Source organism: Corapipo altera, unplaced genomic scaffold (assembly GCF_003945725.1).
Source record: "Corapipo altera isolate COAL_440 unplaced genomic scaffold, ASM394572v1 126, whole genome shotgun sequence".
NCBI classification, from domain to species: domain Eukaryota; kingdom Metazoa; phylum Chordata; class Aves; order Passeriformes; family Pipridae; genus Corapipo; species Corapipo altera.
In genome coordinates, this window is record NW_020884937.1 from 1251611 (window position 1) to 1275524 (window position 23914).

Here is a 23914-nt window from a genome sequence, read left to right on the forward strand (position 1 = left end):
TATTCCACCACTTCCCTGGGCAGCCTGTTCCAATGTCTGGCCACCATTTCAGTGAAGAAATTGTTCCTAATATCCAATCTAAACCTCCTTTGGTGAGGCCATTTCATCTTGTCCTGTCACTTTTGTTACCTGGGAGAAGAGGTCGACCCCCACCTGGCTACAACCTCCTTTCAGGCAAATGTGGAGAGTGATGAGGTCTCTCCTGACCCTCCTTTTCTCCAGGCTAAACACCCCCAGCTCCCTCAGCTGTTCCTCATCAGACTTGTGCTCCAGACCCTTCCCCAGCTCTGCTGCCCTTCTCTGGCCATGAAGGACCTGAAGGGCACAGGTATTCCGAAGGACTGTCACCTGCCAGGTACATGGAGACACACAGGGGCATTTTAAACTACAGCACACAACTCCACGCAGGGAATTAAATCCCAGCCCAAGTGGGAATCTATGAACAAATCAGTCCCAGAGCAGAGTTTTATCAGCTGCTGCCACAGGTCTCGACCACAAGCAGAGCCATGATGTGTTGATGTAATCCAGGGAATGTGTGTTACTGAGCTGATGCCCCCTGAGATTGACCCACAGCTGACAAACTTCTAAAATTTCCCTTGCTACGTGATCAAAACTCTGCCATAAAGCAGGTAGAGCTGGGGATGGGGCATGTTCCTGTCCCATCTATCAATCACTGAATTCAGAGTCAAACCATGTGATTCTTCAGCACTCTGGCTGTGAGTGGCCAAGCTTGACAGCAGTGTTGTTTTCTGTATCAAAAATAAACACAAATCACAGGGCACACCTCCTGGCTGATGCTTAGCATCTGCTAGGCTCAGTCAATAAATAACAGGAGAAACATGTGTGTGCCTGAATCTCACCTTTAATCAAATCCCCAGAGAAATATATGGGGATTTTTTTTCCTAGTTTTTTTGGACACCACAAAGCAAGTATTCATCTGTAACACTGAGCACTAGGAGAGATTTCAAAAATATTCACAAATATTAATATCTGCAAAGCCTGTTGCAAATCTTTGAAGATCTAACAAATGAGTTTTTAAGCTTCTATAAGCAAGGGTGGGGGAACATCTGCACTTTCATCTGTTTAAGAAACACGCTATTTGAGTAGTTTTAAGCTATCACCATAGCTGCAAAGTTTTTAAAAGCAAAAACAGAGCACAGGAAATAATCCTGTCCTCTAGTCACAACACTTCCCCAGCCTTTTCAAACAAAACTCCTCTGTGTTTGCTGGTGCAGAGATAGCAACTGTTGGAGTCATGCAAACACATAAGGAGGGCCATTAAAATGCAGCAGCACTTTCCTGAGCAGGTACAGCACACTGTTATCAGCTCAGGTTTCCTGTACCAGCTAAACCACATTAAAGATATGGAGCCTTCACCCAGCTCTGCTCCCCATTCTCTAAACCAGCACTGGCTGCTCCACACCCCCTCCCTCTTGCTCATTTTTAAGAGGGTGGTTTCACAGATGTGCAGATCCCTTTCAGGCAGAGCTGGTTGGTGTGTCCCCCTCAATCCCACCCACACTCTCACTGCCCTGTACCTGGGCTGGCCCCAGCACTCCTGCAACAATGCAACAAAATGCTGTAGGGAACTGAATCGTCCAAAAAAAACGACCCAGCAACGAGTTAGTTTTTCATTTTAAGTGGGAAAGAAATGTAAGGAGGGGCTGCCCTGGGGTGGTCCTTCCTTAGGTCAGCTTAAATTGCCATGAGAGCATCATCACTCTGCTTGATCACATGGAACATCCCTCTGGATGGCACTCAGGTATTGGTACATTTTTTTCCTAATTTCTAGAAGCCTCTAGCAAAAGGAAAGGGGATGTGGGTACCACCAAATAACTTAGCTAGGGGGTAAGAGCAGGTCCTCCTCAGCAGCTGGTGTGTAGTTACCTGTTTTCTGAGTCACTGGTTCAAAGCCCACATTGAGCAAACACATGGATCTCACAGGATGGATGCTGGACCTAAGACAAAGCACATCCTGACTGTTTGGGGTACAGCACTGCTCCAGATAGTTCCTGAGTACTAAATGTGGGATGACCTTGTCCTCCTGCCCTCTGCAACTGGCACAGCACAACTACAACCACGGAATGAGCTGGATGGACCCCAAATCTTAAGCAGACCTGAGCTGCTGAGCTCCACCCTGATTCTTAGAGGGGACAATCAACCCTGACAGACAGAGCACGAGGACCGTGTGTGCTCCTGTCCCACCACAGCACTCAAAACAGAAGGGAGAGGAAGAGAACCTGGTGTGAAAGGCTGGAAGGTTTAAACTGTGTGAGGGTGAATGTCTGCCATGCCTCCAAGAAAAACTGAGACATTTGACAAGAAAAGGGCTTTGCATAATTGCTTGCAGCCTTTTGGAAGGAGCTTAACCCCATATGCTAATTGCAATCTGTAAACTCCTATATCATGCAAGACTGGTTCAATCTTTTAAAGGCAGCTGAGACCTGAGTCTGCTTTTTATGTATTTTTCTTTTGCTGCCCCTTTACATATTTGCTTAAGGAGAAATGACATTGAGATCTGCAAAGGTCAGTTGTTGATGAGACCTCAGAATGGACAGATACAGGGTGGAATCAGCTGGTTAAACTTATTTTTTAGTGCCAAAGAGGCTTTTGGTCTTAATGTTATCATTACTAACATTTACTGTAGCATCTGTAGGCTCTGAACAAAGCTAGGAAAAATCTGCATAAACATACATCAGCAGGGACAGAGTGTGATAAAAAGCATCCTTTTTTAAAAACCACGTGAGTAGGGGATATGGAGAGAGGACAAGTGATTTGCCTGAATTCACGGGGAGGTTTTGTTGCAGAGACAGAAATGGAATCTCTCTCAGAAGTCCCAAATTAGCATGTTAACCTTAAGTTTAGCTTTGCATTCACGTATGAGAAATGTCATTGAGAAGAATGAAGGTAAAAATACAGACCTTGTCATCCAGAATAGGTTCACACTGAGAGTAGTTTATCTTGGAAGCCCATGTCCCATTGCCCAGGCATTCTCTGTAGGCATTTCCTGGTACAGACCAAAATAAAAGAGAGATGAACAGTCTGTGATGGACTTTAAACAGCCTAGAAATCTCACAGATTTGAGAAAAGATTAACAGAACAGATTATTTACAAGGCAAATTAACTTATGCCACCTCCGTAAGGATTAGAACAGCCCACTGAGGAGAGAAATAAATAACATGAACACAACTACAGACTACAAGCATTTAAAGATATTGATTGATAATGTTTTCTTACAGTCTATGAGTTCAGAAGACAGAAAAGGTATGAGAAGAACGTTGCAAGAGAAAGCTTAACGTTGGTATAGTCTTTTAAAAAAGCAGCCATATTCAAAACCAGAGAGGTGCCCCGTATATGAGAATGGTTTGTGTGTGGTAAACTTACTGCTCTACCCCCCTTCCATTTATCCCACTGCAAACTAGACAAAACAGTCCTGGAGATGCTGATTTTCTGGAGCCTTCCTGTGCAACACTATTACTGGGGAAACTTCTGCAAAAAACATGAGGAGCAAGATCAGCACATCTCCCCACCCTGGGACAGGTAGGCTGGAGGTGGAGCACACAAGAATCCACACAAAATTATTTCAGAAATGGGTACCTCTAGGTTAGGATGTGTTCAACCATGGTCTGTGGAAAGGAAACCACTTCTGGTCTTTTTCCAAGCTTCCAGTTCTCCCCAAATGTAAGTGAAAATCAGAAATTACTTTACTGAAGCAGAAAGATTTCATGTCCAATTGCAATGTAACCTCGAGGAGCTCTGAGAACTGCATGTAATAATATTGGGGGTGAGGAGGGGAGTTCAATTTCTGGTAAGAATTCCTCTTCATCCCAAGGAACTCTGAGGGAAAACTATGGCGTTTTGCTGTACAAACTACCTTTCTCCACTCATCAAAAGTACATCCAATTCCAAGCAGTACTTTTTTTTTACATTCTTATTTTGAACTGTTTCTTAGAAACAGGAGAATAAAAATAAAACAGGAAATTCGGAAGGATCCCCAAAGGACAAATACAGGCAACTTCCCTAATGAACTCTTCATGATGTTCCTGCTTGCCCTTTATCCAGTTTCTTCTTGGGCCTTTGCCATGGTCATTCAGTGCTAGTACAGCACCCAGCCCTCAGGAAAATCAGATGTCAAATAAAGGCATCAGATTGAACGTTTCTAAAAGTTCTGTTGACAACAACCTTTGAAAAAAAGGTAAAGACACTTCTGAAAAGGTGTTTTTTCTTATAGAGAAGGAAAGTCCATGTGGAAAGCAACAAGATGCTCCAGATTACACCATATCCACACAGAGCACTGAATTTTTTACTGCTATTGTCTACTTGCACTTTTCCACTGCTACTTTTCGGTGTGACAAGGCCAAACAAAACAAAACAGTCTGAGTGGGATTTAGGTGGTAGGATCCAATTTACATCCCTCAGAGCCTTTGTATTTGTCCCATCCTTTGACCAGTTGCTGATCTTGAGTCTCTGTAACAAACTTCTGACCCTCCAGACACTCAGTGGGTGCTTAGTCAGATGTTGAATCCCAATTCCAGGACAGTGCTCATGTGAAACCCTTGTTTTATTCATTCAAACCCTTGTTTTATTCATTCTGACTCTTCATTTGCCTTACTGTGCCTTTACAGCTCAGGTGTGGAGAGCACAATCAAGACTTAGAACATAAAACCCACATCAAGGCAGCTCTTTGAGAAACTTCTTTGAGTTATCTGGGCTTATGAGCTGTCACACCCGATCTCCTACAAGGTGAGTATCTGAACAGGAGGAGGATAAAATCAAACTCTGAATTTCCCTAGTCCAGAATCTCCTCCAATATCAGTCACTTCTCGGAAACAACAACAGCAAGTAGATCTGACTTCTGGGAATATCTCATTCCAAGCTCTAGCAGTCATAACTAATTTTTATCCCACAGCAAAGGTCTTCTTTCTTTCTTTCTTCCAAATGTCTTACAGCATGAGCCCTAATAGCCACATGGAAACAAGTTTCTGATCACACTGGATGTATTTTCATATATCTATTTTAATAACATAATGCAGATCTTTTACCCAATGCTTCAAAGGAGAAATATCTCATTTAGTGAGTGAGGTAATAAAGAGTAAGAGCCTCACTGAGGGCACCTGGAGGAAGCAGCTCTTGTTGATGCACAGATGAATCCCATGGCATATAGCGAGTCCATCACTTCTTGAGGATATTGGATCAATCCCACATGCACTGGATAGAGGCTCACTGTGCTCACAGACACTCAGTCACATCTGGCATGTGCTAAAATTCCTGTGTGTGCTGGTATATCCCTGCACAGAAGACCCTGGATAAAATAACAGCAACTTCAAATAATCATCTTGGTGTTTTTCATAGCAGCAAACATCTGCTTTGTGACATCCCTGGTTACTGTCACAGGCAGCACAGAGAAGATGAGGAAATAGAGACACTGGACTCAACGACAGGCTGATTTTCTGGGACATGCAGAGTTGTGGCAGGGATCAAAGCAGTGAAGAGATGCCAAAAATGACAGATACATTGGTTCCATGAGAGAGATCAATGGAAGTGATGTGTCCCCAGCTACAGGGTATGTGAAGGAAGAGGGAAACCAGCACTGATTGAACGTGTTGAAAAATATTCCTTCTCACCCAGTTTTCCAGTGAGAACTGGGATTAATGTGCTTCGTGCTAGAAGCATTCTTGCTCTTAGCTTTAAAGCACTGTGTATGGAAAGAGACTGGATTAAGTTCAGTTTTTCTTAATGACTGTCATTAAAAATAGGAAAAAAAAAAAAAGGAAGAATCATGATGGAGAACTCCATTGTAGAAACAAACAATGAAGGCCCAGGAAGAAAAGAACAATTACGTGATCTTTCTAGGGCAACAAGAGCTAATTATAAATGGAAAGAAATAGAGCTATTAAAACTATTTTTTTATTAGTTGAAAAACAACTGTGTAAATTTTCACTTTCTTTGACAAATGACATACTGAAGTATTCCGTATACTTTCTCTTCTTATAATTTCTCCTTCCTTACTGACTTTGTTCTAAAGAAGAAATACACGAAATAAAGAGATACTTGGTGGTTACAACATGTGTGGTTATTTGTGCTCTGTGTGCACTTGCACTCACATAAGACAACTGGACAAGTAGATTTAATGGTCATGCAAACCAATACTGAGTAGTAGATGACTCATGATGGCACAGGCAACACTCAGTCATTATCCACAGAGCTTCTGACACTTCATACAATATTCATTTCTGTGCTTCAGTTGATGGTCTCTTCCTTGATTTTGGAAATGTTGATTTCCTTTTGCTGTGGATTGGTGGCACTTGATTTCCTCTGCTTAACCATCAGTTCAGGGGATGGGCAAGGAGGCAAAAAAGATATCCCTGAATAGGAAGGAATATGCAGAAGAGCTCAGGTTGCCAGTTGGGTTGCTGTCAGCTTCCAGAAAATGTACTTCATCCCCTCCAGGCCTGTCAGCACTAGTATGCATTTCCCTATTTCTCTAAGAGCTGATCATAGTCCTATTCCACCAGTAAGACCAATGGCAGCAACGAGAGCTCAGATGCAAATCACAAGGACTGCAGAAGTACCAACATTTGCGGCTCTCATGGACTCTAAGGGGTTGTAAAAGGGATCTCTGCTCCTGAAAAACTTTGTGCCACATCACAAGAAGGGAGGTAAAAGATCTGAACATGACTACAGCAAAGCCTTGGCAGGAGTAGAACTGGGATACCCTGTTCCCTCCAACCAGTCACCCACAGCAGGAACAGGGACTGTTCTGTGTATGAAGCTCCTGTAAAAGCAATGCTTGCTGAGAAGTCCTAGGTGCCAATTCTCCCTGACTCCAGCTTTTGGGGAAGGAGTGTCCAGCTCAGCCTACTTATTTTATGGATTTTCTCTGAATATATTCAAAGAAACAACCAAATAACTACAAGAATGTCTCACTTTCATGTATTTGTATACACATGCCCACACCATGCAGAGTTTTAACTTTTCTGAGTGGAGTAGAACCATTTGAAAGCCACTGAGAAATTCCAAGGTGGAGAGCAAAAGATCCTTGAATGGAGAAAAAAAAAAGTTGTATTTATCCAAATAAACAACTACGATAATACAGCTCTGTCTATTTTCAGGGCAAATGGGAATTTCAAGAAAGCTCAGCATATCTGTTGTTTTAATAAAAAGAAGTTGATCAACCCAGATTTGAGCACTGTAGCCCCAAAAATAATGGATTGTGATTTTCATCTGGTATGAAGGACATGAGAGAAACTCACAATTATTTATTAATTTATAAGGACTCCTCACACTCCAGTGTTTGATAAAGGGGGAGACATCCAAACTGTTTACAGCTTTGCCCATAACCCCCTTCAGCTCAGTGCCAGTATCACAAGACTAGTTCTGGGAAAACTTGCATGGGATGTGAGCAGTTTTTCACCAGTTTTTCACCAGTTTTTCTGGGATAAAGCTCAAGGACCTTTATCCCAGAACTGAACTGTGGCTTTCAGGCATCTGTACTCATGCAAAATGAACTCCTCCCAATCATGTTACACTTTATTAACAACTCTACTAGACACTCATCTAAAAAAGCCCCCAGTCTGTTTCTAAACAGCAAATGAAGCAGCCAACAGTCAATATTTGTAATCTCAACTGTGATTTTTCTGCTACTTAGAAACCACTGAACTCAATGACTGTGGTAAGTCTCAGTATTTGGTGTAACTGCTTCAAAAGTGCAAGTGCTCACATGAAGGTTGGACTCAAAATACTGACAACCAGTAACACCAGATAGCAGAAGTTCACAGTAAACACAGAGTAGCTACAAAGGCTGTGCCAGCACAGGGGCTGAAAACTGGGTCCAGTTCTGGGCTCCCCAGTACAAGAGACAAGTGGACACGCTGGAGAGAGAGCAGCGAAGGAGCACATGGTGATTAGGGGGCTGCAGCATCTCTCCTTTGAGAAAAGGATAAGAAAGCTGGGACACTTCACCCTGGGAAAGAGAAGGCTCAAGGAGGATTTACTAATTTATATAAATACCTGAAGGGAGGGTGCAAAGAGGATGGATCCAGGCTTTTTTTTTTTTTTTTCCCCAGTGCCAGGACCAGAGGCCATGGGCACGAACTGAGAAACAGAAGGTTCCACCTGAACATCAGGGAACACATTTTTGCTGTGAGGGTGAGGGAGCACTGGTTGCCCAGGGAGGTTGTGGAGTCTCCCTCTTTGGAGATATTTAAAAGCTGTCCAGACATGGTCTTGGGCAACTGGGTGTGGGTGGCCCAGGTGACCTCCAGTGGTCACTTCCACCCTCAATCATCCTGTGATTCTGTGATTAAGAGGATACTATTTATTACCTTCTGGAACAACTTTAAAACATAGCTTACATCATAGTTTTACATCAGTTTGGGAGGTAAAACCTTGACCTTACTTTCATTTCTAACTGCAGATGAGGTTGCATTTCTGAATGGAATATGTAAGGAAGAGTGTTTGATTAGTGGTATTCTTTATCTTTTAGTTGTTGTTGTTGTTTTTTATTGATCCTGCTGAAGAACATAAAGCCTTTTAGGTAGCAGTAACTCAATATGTATAGATTGGCCTGGCGGCTTGTGTTCAGTCAGTAAAAGTCCATTAAAAGCACGAAGCAAACAAGAAACAAGAGACAGGAGCACTGGGTAAAGGCAAGTGGATGTAATTCCCAGCAGGAAGTTAACCACATCATTCTAGTCATTAGCAGGTGAAAGACAATTCCAGACACTGCAAGCAGGCACTGCTGTAATGGATCTTGTCCTTGACAACTGGAACTAATCTGGTTCTGAAAAAGATTTTAGTCATCTTGCTGTCTCTCATGTAGATGATTTTCTGAGTAGGTTTATGCTTCCAGTTGTCACTAAAATGGAAATCCAACCTTTCTAACTGCCTTTTGCCCTGGATCCCACACACACAGAGTGGCCCTGGAGTCTTGAGACAAGCTCATCTGCTGCTGGAGTGAAGGGAATAAACAGGCAAATGAATAAATAAATAAAAGACAGCCTGAGTTAAGCCCTGAGCTGGGCACAGCTAAGGGTATCCGACTGCTGTGAGAGCTCATCCACGTGAGCTGGCAGCCAAGCTGAAATGAAGGGTCCATCAGTCAGGAAACTGGAACCCCCACTGAACAAAATCCCTGGAAATTACAAGGAAAGTGGAGTGAGCAGTGACTCTGGCAGCCTCAGAGACTCCCAGACACAGCGAACACCTGAAAGGGGACAGTGGGTCATGTCACCCATCTCCTCAGTAGCATTTGTTCAGTCCAGATTTAAAAGTCTAAGCCCCAAGAATTTCTGGCAATTGCTTTGTAAAACTTTTACAGATAGTTTGTTAAATCTCTCCACTGGAATTTTTTTTTGGTTAATATTCCTAAATATATATTTTTTCCTCGCTCTTTAAGATAACTACTGACCATTTTTGTCCCTGTACTGCCCTCTGACCAAGCTGAGCAATTAGCCTTCTTTTTCAGGGTGTGTTAGTTCTGCATATTTACCACAGGTGGAGTTCAACCTTTTAATTTTAAATATCAACTTGCATTCAGCCTCGTTCAGCACATCTCACCAGTCCTTTCCTACTCTGCCTTCAGGGCACAGCAAAGCAGCCAGTCAATGGTCCCCCAAAATGGAGGTGTTTATGCCGAGTTTGCCAATGGAAAACAAGCCCAAATAAGTGAGGTTTTCCCTTAGATATGCAACATTAAAATAGGTTCTGTGAAATGCCGGCCTGTAAAATCAGAGGCAGACAGCAGAGAAAACCTGTCTTGTCTCACCACCAGGCTTAAAGCTGGATGACATTTTCTAAGCTGAATAAATGAATTTTGAAATACACAGTTACGGGGCAGCAAAAACCACTTGATAAATCAGGTAAATCGAACCCAGGTTTTTATGCCCCGAAGAAAAATTTTAGAAAAATTCAAAGAACACAGGAGTTAAAATAAAACACAATATTCCAGTGTTGATTGTTGTAGCCCATAAGTTACTTACAACACAGAGCACTGCAAGTCTGGTCCTTCCTCTGCTGGATTTCCATTAACCTGAACCCAGCTTAATGGATTTCTTTCTTTCAGAGTGTCCTAATCACTGAGACATTGCAGGATTCTCCCAGTGTCTCCTCCAAATAAGTTTTATTCATTTAATCGTTAAAACAAGACAGTTTCCTTGGCACTAAGCAAAACCTTTTCACCATGATCCTCAGTAAATCCAAGAGGAACTGCATCATATAAATTCCTCAGACTGGCTGCCCAGATTTCATAGGATTCAGATCAAACGAGACAGAAAGAACCTGTGTTGCATAAAAGACACATCACTTCATGTATAGACTATTCTTAGCCCTTTTTCAAAGTCTCAGAAAAGCAGAAAGCCTCTAAAAATAGGGGCTGAATCATGGGGCTATAAATTATTTATCCATGTGCCAAAGATTCCTCTTTGGAATCTTTCCTGATTGTTGCTACGACAAGCCAGAGCCAGGTAGGATTCACAATGCATCAGTACACTGCTTACTATTTCTAGAAATCATAAGTGACAGTGGCATAATTGTGACAGCAGCCAGACATCCAGGAGATTGGGGAAAAAAAAATAAATCTCCGCATACTTTATTTGTCAATGAGGAATATTCTGACAAAAATAAGGAGAGGCAAGAACAGTTATCCAACCGATGCTTATTATTTTGTACATCAGCCAACATCATCCTGAAAGCCAAACTTTGTGCAGAGTTTTTCTTAGGTGTCACAGTTAGTTTTTTGTTGCTTGTTTTTTTTTTTTCCTTACATTCATGCAGAATTATAATGCACTTAGAGGAGAGTCTTGGAAGGCAGATAAGTAAGACTTCAGGCAAGAAATGTTCCCCTAGAAAAATATTTCTAAACTCAGCTCTATCTGGCTCACCAATCTGATATTTCTTCAGGCCTTCAAGCACACAAGAAACTCTAATGAGTTTTCTATTGTTTTTCTTTACAAAGAAGTCCAAAAAGAGTTCACCAGAAGCTCAAGCAGCCCAATTATGCTCACTTGCTGTATAGATTTCCTACCTGCTGAAAAGCTTAAGTGATTCACTCAGGTCATATAACATGTCAGAAGCCAAGGAAGCAACAGAACCTTTCAGAAATTTAAAAGTTCTCCAGACTTGCTCAGAGTTTAGAAAAACTCTCCGGATTTGTAGCCCAAGGCACTCCCTGTTAGACTGACAGAGATTAAGGGCACCTGAGGAATTCAGTTCTGTTTGTCTGTACACTGGGTCACAGAAGGTTTTGGGTTGGAAAGAACCTTAAAGATCATCCATTTCCAGCCCCCTGCCATGGGCAGAGACAGCTTCCACTAGACCAAGTTGCTCCAAGTCCTCTCCAGCCTGGCCTTGAACTCTGCTTGCCCTACACTGGGGCTGCCTGGTAGCAAATATTGCCTTTTGAGCACCTTAAGAAAGATCCCAGAGACTGAATTCCACAGAACTGTCAGAGCAGTGGCTCTTTTTAACTTTGTTCAATGAAATATCTGCTAATGCAAAACTTTACAGAAAAGAAAACACACTTGTTGTTTTGACTTTCCAATCCCTTGAAAGTCAACCCCACAACTCAGGAAACACAACCTCTTGCCGTATTTTTCACTCCTTTCATTCCTCCTGGGTTAACAAAGATTGTTCCATAAAATACAGTTCTTTTATAGTACCTATTCTGTTTCTTTGCAGCTCCATTTTGACTTGTTTCAGGATTGAGGTGTGGGCAGTTGCAGGTGATCCCCAAACTTTTGCCCTTTCCCAAAACAATCATTCCTCAGAAGGATCACTGGGGAATCATCCTGGAAGCTGCTTTCTTTGTCTTAACTGTTTACAGCTGTGGTAACCCTTCTATTAATAACTCAGTAAAAAAGAATTATTATTCAATTATATAATTATTATCCCTACATATTATTAATTTCCTTAGGAAATTATTTCATGTCTTGTGAATAAGAAAACTCTTGTTCTGAAATGTCAGGACTGTGCTGTTGCAGAAACTACTGAGGGAACATCAGGAAGACAGGGAGAGAGAACCAAGTGAACAGGCTCACCAGCATCTGATAAATGCTGAGTTAATCCTGCTTTCAGAAACCTGAAAGTGCACAGTTCTTGTCCTTATACTAATTGACATGACAGGGTTTGGGTCACGTGTGCCAAAAGCACTAAAGGAGGGGAAAAAGGCAAATAATCCCTCCTTTTCAGTGCGTGTCAAAAAGTGCTGCAGTGCCTAAATTACAAGTACACCCAGTAACAGCCTGCAAATTTCTTTTTTTTTTTCCCCAAAACCAATGGAGATTATTTGCTTCTGTGACTGTGTTACTGAGCTGAACTTGAGGTGAATATGCAGGATGAGTCTGCAGCCTGCCAAGGCTATTTGCACTCTGGAGATAATTCCTTGAGACAGCAAATCCCCAAACGTGAATGCACACAGAACCCAAAGATTTCCAACTCAGACCTGCCTGTATTTTTAAGCAGAAAGATAAAAGAGGGAGATTACGAAGCAGCCTGTGTTGAATGATTCCTCAAGTTATCACCTTTTCCCTTCACCTGGTTTTCAGCACAAGGAAAAAAAAAAAAGAAAGAAACAAAGAAAAAAAAACCCCAACGAAATACAAGAAACAAACAAGACCCTGAAATCAAAACTCTTAATTTCTATCATAAACCAGAAATTATCTGACACCCCCCTCAAAAAGCTGTTGCAAAATAGAAGTTTGACATTCATACTGGGCTTGTAATTTCCACACACAGCTATTCAAATTAATCTTTGGTGACAGGCCAGGTATCACACACAGACTTCTACTATCACTTCTACTTCAGTAAGTCACAGAGACTTGGATTGCTGGAAGCAGAAAGAGCACCCAGGAACAGTCTTTCTTCATGCTTGCCCCATTCTTATATTCCTCTACAGATGAAACAGTTCAAGAATAAGTTGTAATGTCCTGATGCAGATGCTCATGTGAGTGAAGGCTACAGTGTCCATGCTGCTAAACAGACAACCAGCACTATTTGCTGTCCATGGTATCCACTCAATCCAGGCCATGAAATAGCACTAATTTCTGCAGTTAAGCTAATTTATTAGTCCTAAAATTGCAGCCAGGACTGTCTAGACAGATTCAGCTGATCTGTGGCCATTTACTTTATGGAGCTGATTTGTTCTTCCATTTACCCCACCTCTATTGACAATAGGAGGAATTTAGTCACCTAGAACACACATAAGCATTTTCACAAAGACATCTAAATTTATGTCTTTGAGCTGAACAAAGCACTAGCCTGGATGGGCCTGTAATTTGATGTGGAACAATCACTCTATGTCTGTTTTAAAGACTTCCCTCACTTGACTCTGGGTGATGCAGTTGTTTTAAGAAACAGGCTATCATCCAACTAGTTAATGTTTGTATGGATCAAGCACAAATTACTGGGAAAGATTCTACAGCCCAGAACACTACACAGAGAGGGAACTTCCACCTGCACAGCTACCTAAAAAAAACATGAGGGAGAAAGGTGTAGTCTAAGAAAAGGTTCCCGCTGCTGGTTAATGCAACAGGTCATTAATTTTCATTTTGTTGAGTAGTGGGAGTGAGTTCCTGTGGAGCCCCAGGACTGGAGGAGGAAAGTCATTACCCAGGGGTGAAGCCCAATTTGTTTCTGAGCTTGACAGACTAGAAGAGCACAGAGCTATGAAACTTCCTGCCTGACTCCCTTCTGGAAGGCTGGCAGGGCACAGGCTGATAATGGTGTTTGATTTTTGTAAGTAATTGCTTCTTAGTTGAAATTCAGAATTCAATTAGTCACCTGCCATAATTACTGAATGCACAGAGAGATGGCAGTGATAATGAGAGGTGTAACTGTACTTTATTACCTGTAGTAAGGCACTGTGGAATTGAGAAACACTAAGATCTGATTAATACAGTAGTGGGAGGGAGAGGAAAGGAGCTTGAGGCTGGAGTTCTCCTAGGACGGACAACTCAAGAAGACAATTTGTACAACCTGTGGAAGGAAATGAGGCCCTGTGTGCATAGCCTTCCTCTGGTTAAGTTTTTGCTGAGGTGAGTGGGAAAGTGGGAATCAATGCTCTTCTCACAGAGCCTTTACTGCCTGGAATTTATGCAGGAGTCCGGGAGCTGCAGTCACAAAAGCAAAGCACAGCAGCTGTGTGAATGATTCATGATGGAGCACAGAGTCAATGTTCACTGGGAATCCTGACCTGCTCCCAGAACCCTGCAAAAGTAATGAGAAAGGTGGTTTAGAAAAGGAGGTGGTGATTAGGGATGAGACTAAGATTCCAAAATGCACCCATTCGTGGGATGTTTGCCTGGCAAGGTTCAAATATTTTTGACACGGAATTCAGATGAAACCTCCAACCGAGCAGCAGAGGCTGGGAGATGAGAGCAGCACATGGGAGAGACAAGGGCCCTCAGGAAATAAGGGCAACCCAGGAACATAAGGGAAGATATCACACACAGGGAATGGGTTCTGCTTAAAAGGTCAAGAGGATCTGCAAAACCTGATTATCACTGAGTCAGCACTGGGGATTCACCTCTCCCACAGTAGCCTCCACCAGGAACAGCTGCTTGGCCTTGCAGGGATTTTCTTTGTTTGTTGCCTTTTTTTTTTTAATTTTTTTTTTTTTTTTTTAATTTCAAACTCTTCCCCGGATCATAGATCCAACATTTTATAAGAGTCCTTGCCTCGTTGAAAACTACAGTCTACCAGGATGATTCAGACAAATCCTGTCACACTTGCATGTCTCAGGATGTCTGGACAAAAACACAACATACGCTGCTGTCAGCTTATGCTCTGTTTGGTTGCCAGAAAGCACCAAGCCTTCCCTAAGCCTAAATATTCATCAGGGGAGTGCAGGGAAGAAACAGACTGCCTGCAAGACAAAAAAAGACTGCGAGTACGAGACGGGTGACCATTTGCCAAAGCAATCCCTGCCAGCTTTCATATAACTAAACCTGATACAAGAATATAAAAATTCCAGATGTTTCTTGGCAGATATGAGCCCATTTTGCTCAGCCACAATTCTCCTTCTGAAAATGCAGGTTTAAAAAGGGGATGAGAATGGGCAATTTCTCCTGATTTCTGTGAAATGAACTTGATGTTTCTCAATAAAACCCCTTCCTTAATCATACTATTTTACAGGATGAGCAAAAAATTCAGCAACATCAAGAGTCTGAATTTTGATTGTGGAGACGACTGCTGATGTGAAGGTTATAAATAGCTTCTTTAGGTCATCACAGATTGGGTTTGTTTGAGACGAGAAAATAAAGTCCTTGCACATATAGGGAAACACAACAATAATTCTGAATCTTAAAGTCCTATTACAGACACTAATAGGGCTATACTTTCTGCTGATTATCTCTCTCTATAAATACCCTCCTTCTCCCACTGGTGAGCAGAATAAGGTTTAAAAACAACTCTGTGAAAACACTTGCCAGGAGAAAAGCAACACCCAAGTCAGATCTTCTTTCTTTCACAGTCACAATGAGGAACAGGAAACTTTCATTAAAGAACTTACCTCAAGGAGCACTGGGCTTTTGAGCTCCAGTTTTGCCTCCCTCTCAGTTTTTCTCTTCCCACCCCTGAAACTAGTGCCAAAAAGTTGATTGAATCAATAACAGAAACCAAGCACTGCTATGGAGAGCTCTTCTGTCCAGAGATGTTTTACCTGGTAAGAAGGGCAGCAGGCAATAGCTGACTTTGTAGATATGCAATTGCTGGGTTGACTTCTTAAAGCCTGTGTTTGAAAGTCCACCAACTGCTTAAACCACTCAGGGCTCCCCTTCCTACACTTTATATTACTGTTTCCACTGCTGCATTTGCATTCTTTCCCAAAATGTAGCATGGAATATGAATCATCTGCCAGAGCTCTCCTCTAGGACATGTATAGAAACTTTAAGTGAGATCAGAAACCTAGAGAAATAATATTTCATGTGGTGTTTGTTAGTACTGGACAGTACACCAGGAAATTTGCTTTGCAAGTGATATCAAAATAATGTGGGAAAGTATGAGATTAATTTTGAGAGGGAACTGTGAAGGACCACATTGTTCTGCAGGGATTGTTTTCATGCTCACGCCAATTTAACAGTCAGAAAAGGCTGATCAAAGATATGCATTTGGCTCTCTGAGAGTGAGATGGGCCTGTCTGCAGTGCTCCTTGGTCTCCACTTCAGTCTAGTTTCCCAAGACATCTCCCAGCCTCCACACAAGTGATCCTTCACAGGACATTTCCCCACGCACAAGGAGTTGAGTGATCACATGTTGGCCAGGAAGACCACAAATAATCTGCAAAAGGCAGGTGGAAAAGAGAAAAGAGGTTGCTCCCCTGACATAACCTGATTAATACAGTGCATCACTCATTTGGAAAACCTGCCGTTATGTAGGAAGGTGCTTTCTTATCACCTGATAATTATTGTCTCTTTGGGGGTTTGAAATGGCATGGGAGGTAGAAAGTGAATTTTAAAACCTCTTCTAATTTTATAGTGTATAAAGGGTGCTGTCAGCACATGCTGTGACAGTCTAAGAAAAGAATTTCACCAGCTTCATTTCTTGGCTAAGCTCTCTGAAGAATCTTAAGAGCCTGAGCTTATTTCAAGTAGGGATGATTAATGAGCCACCTCTGAACCATCCTATGTGGGTTTGGGTTCACTGTGGCCTGGCAAACGTGGTGTGGCAGCTTCATCATCATCACACACAGCTTTTTAAGACCCATGTACCTGTGATCTCATGGCTGTCTGTAACACTCAAACAGCTTTGGCAACTGTTGCAGTAAACAGGGGGATGGATTTGTGAACAGAGGGAACAGAAACCGTGGTCCCAAACCTGTGGAGGAAGAGAAAATGCTCTCTAGACAGGAGCTGCTATGGGTCCTTGATCACCACTGGAATTAACTCAATCACCCATGAGGAGAGAACTATATAATTGGCACCACTACACAAACTTCCCAGAGTCAGTTATGTGTCACCTGCAGGTACTGGAGTGTCTAAAAAGGGAAGGCTGGTGACACTCTGTGTCCAAAATTGGTACTAACAAAGTTGGCAGAGAACACTATTCCCTTTGATTAATTCTCCATGACTACAAGGAAGTGGATGGAAAGAATAAGTCATCTCATGTTGACACCAAACACTGCACACATTGCTTTACATGCAGGGCAATAATCTTAGACTTATTATATAAAATCTCCTCACAGTACAAAAAAGGACAGAACAGCCCCCCTGCCTCTCCAGATATATTCTAGACACCTCTCAGAGCATTAAAAAAATGACACTTCCCATTGTTTCAACGTAGCTCAGGTTTTTCCTCAACATTCCTTCATTTCCAGGCAAGTTTTTTTTCACTCTGTACCAATCTGAAACAATATTTTTTAGTTTGCGTTAAATCATTAGGAAGAAACCCTTTGCTGGGAAGAAATTCTTTCCTGTGAGGGTGGTGAGGCCCTGGTACAGGTTGCTCAGAGAAACTGTGGCTGCCCCATCCCTGGAAGTGTCCAAGGCCAGGTTGGACAGGGCTTGGAGCAACCTGGGCTAGTGGAAGGTGTCCCTGCCCATGGAATGGAGTTGGAATGAGATGACCTTTAAGGTCCCTTCCAGCCCAAACAGTTCTGTGATTCCACACTGTTGATACTTTTAATTCTTCACTTTCACTTTTTTGTAAATTTTATTTCTGGTTATAATTATTATTCTTTTATTTCTCTAACCCTGCAGGAGAGGATATATGCCATAAGTGAATATTACAGCCCAAGGTTGCCTGGGCTGGTTTCCAAACCACAGGTTCCTTGCCCCAGAAAGCTAAAACTGCTCTTTCACTTCTGTGATTGCTAAGAAGGAGCTTGTCCTAACCAAAAAAGAAAGGTGGTTTTGCTAATGATACAGAAAACCTGATTTCTCTATATTTCACTTTTCTTCTTCTTTTTTTTTTTTTTAAAGTTGATGTGATGGTCTTCAATTTAGTTGTAGAATTGAGGCTTTCAGAACCCAAGTTTTTTGGCTTCATGAGCCCTGGATTTAGGTACCCCTTTCCTGGGACATAAACACTGGCTCCAGGAATTCTGAAGAAGCGCTATAAGTTGGATCCAGATTGAAAATAAGAATAAAAATGTTGGGTAGGCTTTGAGGTTTTTTTTTTAACTTGTGGTTGTTGCTGGTTGTTTATGTGGTTTCTTGTTGGGTTTCTGTTTTTTTTTTTTTTTTTTTTTGAGTGGCTGTTTGGGGTTTTTAAAATTATTTTTAATCCAGATCAGTCTACATCAGGGACATAAAAGATGGAAAGAGGTAAGAGGAAAGCAAGGCAGTCTTCTTACCCCAGCACCATCCCTAAAGAAATGATCCATCCACCAAGGGCAGAAACCAAGAAGTTGAGGTGGAGGAAATATTTTGGGTGGTTCAAAGAGCATAAAGAGTTGGTGATGCTGCAGCATTCATCAAATTTAATTTAATACAGGTAACTGCACAAAGAACCATAAGACAGGATGCTGCAGAACATCCCTGTCATTCAGAGCTGAATTTGCTGCTCTTTAAATAGTTGCTGGTTTCCTGTCATGCTGACATGGAAGATGGGCACTAAGACTGGCTGTTTACAGTGACAATGCAAGAGGATTTTGAGAAATTAGAAGGAAAAAAAAGGTGTCTTAAAAAAGATTCATCATTTCCTTTCAACCAAGAGAGCAATTAAATCAGGTAAAATATGTTTGAAAGCGCTCATTCACCCAGGAGAAGTGTTTAGTGCTCATCATTTACTTCTATTTAGCTGAGACTCTCCCATTTAGACACTTACTGACTACTTTGGTAATAGTTTCTCTTTTATGAAAAGAAAAACATTACTGAGAACTCATACATTACATCTCTTACACTGAGACAGATTTATTCACAGTGCCATTTCCATTTCAATCACAAAATGAGCTCCCCAAGAGCAAATCGAGTGAGCAATATTTAACCAGTGGGTAGTCAAGTGAGGACTGCTTAATTGATGTTCTCCTTGGTACCAAGCCATAAAATCTTAAATCTCACATTTGCTGTGAACAACTGTGCTGTAGAATAAAAAAACCACAAAAAACAAAACAGAAAAAAAGTAATGTTTGAACGGGCAGAGAAACTGCATTGGACTTCAAAGAATCCAAAGTGCATGAAAAAGTGTCTTAGATTTATAACACTTTTCAAAGTAACACAGCTTTGACTTCCTCTGCTAAATAATAATGAGCTACTGACTTGTATATCAAATGTGGGAAAGGTGATATGGGGATAGTAGAATTGTTTTCTTTGACAGATGAATTAAAAGGTTTAAAAGGTAATTTCACTTTTTTTTTTAAAAGGTAGGGTGAAACTGTGACTGCATTTAAAGAACAATGAATTATGTTTTACAGCAATACAACTTTCACGTGCATATTACGAATAGGGTACAGAAAAGCTACACAATATTGTTGAGAAGTGTGTCAGCTTGACAGTTTAGTCCTGCTTTTAATTTAATGTGACCACAAAAACATCTGTAGTGCAACATAAAACCTCTGCACAAATGAGCATCCAAATCCTGAAGCCTCTTCTCTAAGAAAAATAAGCAGTCACTTCCACTGGAAATGTTCATTTTGGCCCACTAAGTAAGCACTGTTCTATTAAGCTCTAACACTCTTTGGTCCAATTTTTACTCTACGAATTTTATTTTAAAACAGTGCAATCTGTTTTAAACAGATTAACCCAGTCTATCTCCAATTGCTCTATCATTTGCCAAATAGGCAAAGGCCTTCTGGAGGATCTACAGATTTTCCTTCAGTCCTGCATTTGCCACCCCTGAAGGCAGGTAATTCCATAAGTGGGTGAGACCTCATCTCTAGACAAGACAGGATGAAAGGAAGAAAGAAAAGGGGAAAAAAGCTTTTTAAAAAGTAAAAAAATGTGGTATAAAGATCCACAGTGCTACATTCTAATTAGCTGTTCTCAGCCAGTCTGGCAAGGCTGTCTAATTAGCTGTCACAAACCAGGCCTAAATAATTCTGTTAAGTCCCTCTTTTGCCTCTACTGCAGTGATGACTCTCCAAGCCCATCCAAGCAGCCTGTCCATCTTCAAACCAAGACAAAAGACTTTGCTTGTTTTCAACCATAGAAGCAATATAGATGTGGAAACTTCTGGGATTATTGCTAAAGATGGACATGTTCAGAGGGTGATTTGGTCTCTGTATCTTTCTCTGTTGACCAGAAATGGAGTTGAGAAGATGGGCTTTGACCAGTCATCACTCAGAGATGGCTCAAGTTCAGTGAGATAAATCCCACCTTATGTATATAGACAAACAGAAATTATTTTGGGTCTTGAGGTTCAGCAAGTACAATGCTACAGTTTTCTGGTATTGAGCCTAGAAAAATTCTAAAGTAATGACATCTAAATGGAATTGCACATTCTTTCAGGATGAGTGGGAGGTGGCAGGGTCACCTGAGGTGCACACAGACCACGTAGCAAGGCACAGCTACAGAAGTTAATACTTCCTGAATCTGGATTTTAATCCCTCTATGGTTTTAGCAGGAGTAGTGATGGGTTAATACCCGCAAAAGAACATTTTGAGTCTTACAAGTTAGATGATTTCTAGTGAAGTGGCATCTGGGGGTTTTGTACAGCACTGACTTGAGTTACAGAGGCAGAAGCCTCAGGCAGAGACCCGGGCCCTCATGGTGCTGTAACTGAAAACAGCACCTTTCCAAAATTTCTGTGAGCTCAGGCTACGAAGAAACAATATAAGAATAAGAAGCTGGAGGTGGAGTGCAAGATCTCAGCCAGGCAGTGAGAAGACTGCAAATAGCATAACAAAAAACCCCAGTCACAGAGCACAGCTGATCACAAACACTGCCGCTCTGGGACAGAGCTGCCATCAGCCTCCATCAAATCCACACAGCATGGGACAAACCTTCGTTCCCAAAGAAGTGATGACCACAGTGAGCACACCAGGGGAAGGATGGCTTTTATGTGAGTGCTCCTGACACTCATGTAAAGGAGGGCTGTGAAGCTGGTGAAGGGCCTTGAGGGGAAGCTGTACCAAGAGGGGCTGAGGGCACCTGGGCTGTTCAGCCTGGAAAAGAGGAGACCACAGGGAGACCTCTTAGAAGTCTATGACTTTCCTCATGAGGGGAAGTAGAAGGGTGGGCACTGATCTCTGCTCTGTGGGGACCAGTGATAAGATCTGAGAGAATGCCGTGAAGTTATGTCAGGGGAGGTTTAGGTTGGAGATTAGAAAAAGGTTCTACTCCCAGAGGGTGGTTGGGCACTGAACAGGCTCCCCAGGGCAGAGGTCACCAGAGGTCCCCAAGGCTGCCAGAGCTCAAGAAGTGTTTGGACAATGCTCTCAGGCACATGGTGAGATTGCTGGGCTGTCCTGTGCAGGGCAAGGAGTTGGACTCGATGATCTCTGTGGGTCCCTGCCATCTCAGGATGTTCAGTTTCTATGATTCTGTAAAAGCCTGGCTCAACCCATCAGAACAAAAACTGAAACTCCCCATCTCTGGAAGTGTTCAAGGCCAGGCTGGATGGGGGTCTGAGCAACCTGGTCTAGTGGAAGGTGTCCTTGCCAAGAGGGTGGAATAAGATGATCTTTAAGGTCCCTTCAAACCCAACCCAGCCAATTTTATGATTCTGTGAGCAGGCAGTTCACAGCTGAACCTTCATTTCACCTGATGTACCTTAAAAAGAGAGATCTGCTACAAAACATTTCCCAAATGAAAGATTAGTGAGTAAAAGGTGACTTTACTGTCACACAGTGTCCTGGAGTACTTCCCATTAAAGACTTTTAAAACGAAATCATTACCAAGATTTTTTTTTTCTTCTCATCTGTCTGATTTTAATTGTATCATGTGAAATGAGATCATTTGATGCACTACCCTTAAACTCTTCTCCTCTTTAAATAGAATCTAAATCTTTCTATAGATAGAAGATTCTTTAAGTAATTACACATGAAGTGTTTTGGATAAAGTGTCTTTTCCTTTCCTGTGGAGAAGAATTTATCTTTGGATCAATCAATAGAAGAAGGTTTGCAGATTTTCTAAGGAGAGTACAAAGGTAACTAAAATTTGTTCTTGTTATTTTTGAAACATGAAGGAGATGGGATATATATATCATATAACAGTTTCTTCTGGTCATCATCTGTGAAATTCAGTTAATCACTGCATTTAGCTGTTAAATGATTGTACATCCGGAATATGACAGGAGGAAACATTTAACTTCAGAGAATTACTCAGAATTCAATTGCATCTAAGAGAAGAATACAGCTCTGTTACCTTAGTACTGATATCACTTAGGAAAACTATTCACAGGATGTTTCAGACTGCAGAGAATGCTGCTTAATTACATGTGAGAACACCCAGTTTACAAATCCCTCTTTAAATTTTTCTACCTCCTCCATTTTTCCCCACTTTCTTTCCACTTACACTTTTTTCCATCCTGAAATTATGTTGTTCATGATCTGTCAAAATACCTGGTCTCAGAGCTGAGACACTGAGTGACACAGAATGCACTCGTAGAAGGATTTGGGGAGCGATATAGTGGCAGTGTAAAAGACAACTTCTCTTGTGATAAGTGTGAGGGAAATGGATACACAAATGCTGCTGAAACAGTGGATGCTGAAGCTCCTCAAGTTTTGTTGAATGGAGAGCAGTTAGTGAAGGAAAGCTTGGAAAAGCTTGGAAAGCTTCCTCAACTTCTCATTCCAGACTGGAATGAGAGCCTCACCTTTGGAGCTAAGTTAGAGAAGGCAGAAACACACATCCAGCCTTTACAGCCCTGTAGAATTTTAAGGATTATTGTCAAACAGGACATGATATCAGAAACTTCAGGAAAGTTCAGAAATATTTGTAGTGAATGATGGTAATTACTACAGATCAGTGACTTTGTTTCAACAAAAGAAGATCCAATATGAAATTCTTTGAAGTGAGACACTAACCTAGAATTTCAGGTAAAAATAACACCAGTTTAGTCTGGTGTCTGTTTTGGGAAAGGATATGTGCTACTGGCACAGAGAATTTCTCCACAACTTCACTGAGCTGTAAGAGATAAAAATGTCTCTGAGTCAGCACACTGAATTGTTTTCTGAGACTACAAACCAGTTAGTGTATTTAGCTATAAACCACAGGTCGAATTTAAAACATTTACAACTGGTTTAAAATACAGCCAGAGATCTCTGCTGAAACAGCTGTGGGAGGGCCACGACTGGAGGGAGCATTTACACAGGAGTGATGGGAACACAATCAAAGTGAACTGGGCAGTGGGACTGCAGCAGCAGCCCCTCAGCCCTGACACCTCTGTCAGTCCTGCTGGGCCAGAGCATCACAAACTGATGGTTGTGTGTCACAGCTCTGGTGTTGTTTGCTCTAAGTCAACCTACACTGGCTGCATCTTTAACAGTCAGCAATTTAAATCCCACCTCTGACTGCAGAGCAGATCTATCCCTTTTTGCAAGAGCAAAAACTGATCTCCTTCCAAGAGTGGTATATCTTTCCAGGTAGGATCTGCAACCAAAAATTAGGTCGACTAGGCTAGATTGAATAAAAATTTCCATTCAAATTCCATTCAAATGCCCCAGTTTATCTTCTGGAAGCCTTTCCTTAGGACAGCAGTCTGTGCTCTGCAGCGTTCAGTTCCCATAAATATATTTCCAAGCTTGAAGAATTTGGCAAAAAATAGATCAGGATGAATTTTGCAGTATTTATTTCACATTATCCTGTGGTGGGTATACCTTGGCTGGCTGCCAGGTGCCCACCAGTCCTTTTGTTCTCCATCTTTCCTTATCATTATTATTATTTCACTCTTTTATGTGAAATTTCTCTTGCAAGGCTTCCTGCCAGACCCTTGTGTCAAAGGCAGGTTTATGTGAACTGTTATTACATAGCACTACTCCTTCATTACAAAATTATATGTATTATGCAGAGCAAAATTGCATAATCTGTGTAATTAGCTCATC

At 41.7% G+C, this 23914-nt stretch overlaps 1 protein-coding gene across 2 annotated transcripts in view; it reads right to left on the reverse strand.

Annotated features, from left to right (window-relative positions):
- Positions 1-23914, reverse strand: part of CRHR2 (corticotropin releasing hormone receptor 2) — a 141474-nt gene that overhangs the window by 59936 nt on the left and 57624 nt on the right. For both annotated transcript variants that reach the window (XM_027660632.1, XM_027660633.1), the window contains one exon: positions 2922-3007. In XM_027660632.1, the coding sequence (XP_027516433.1) occupies positions 2922-3007 (86 nt within the window). The remainder of the gene's footprint in view (positions 1-2921; positions 3008-23914) is intronic.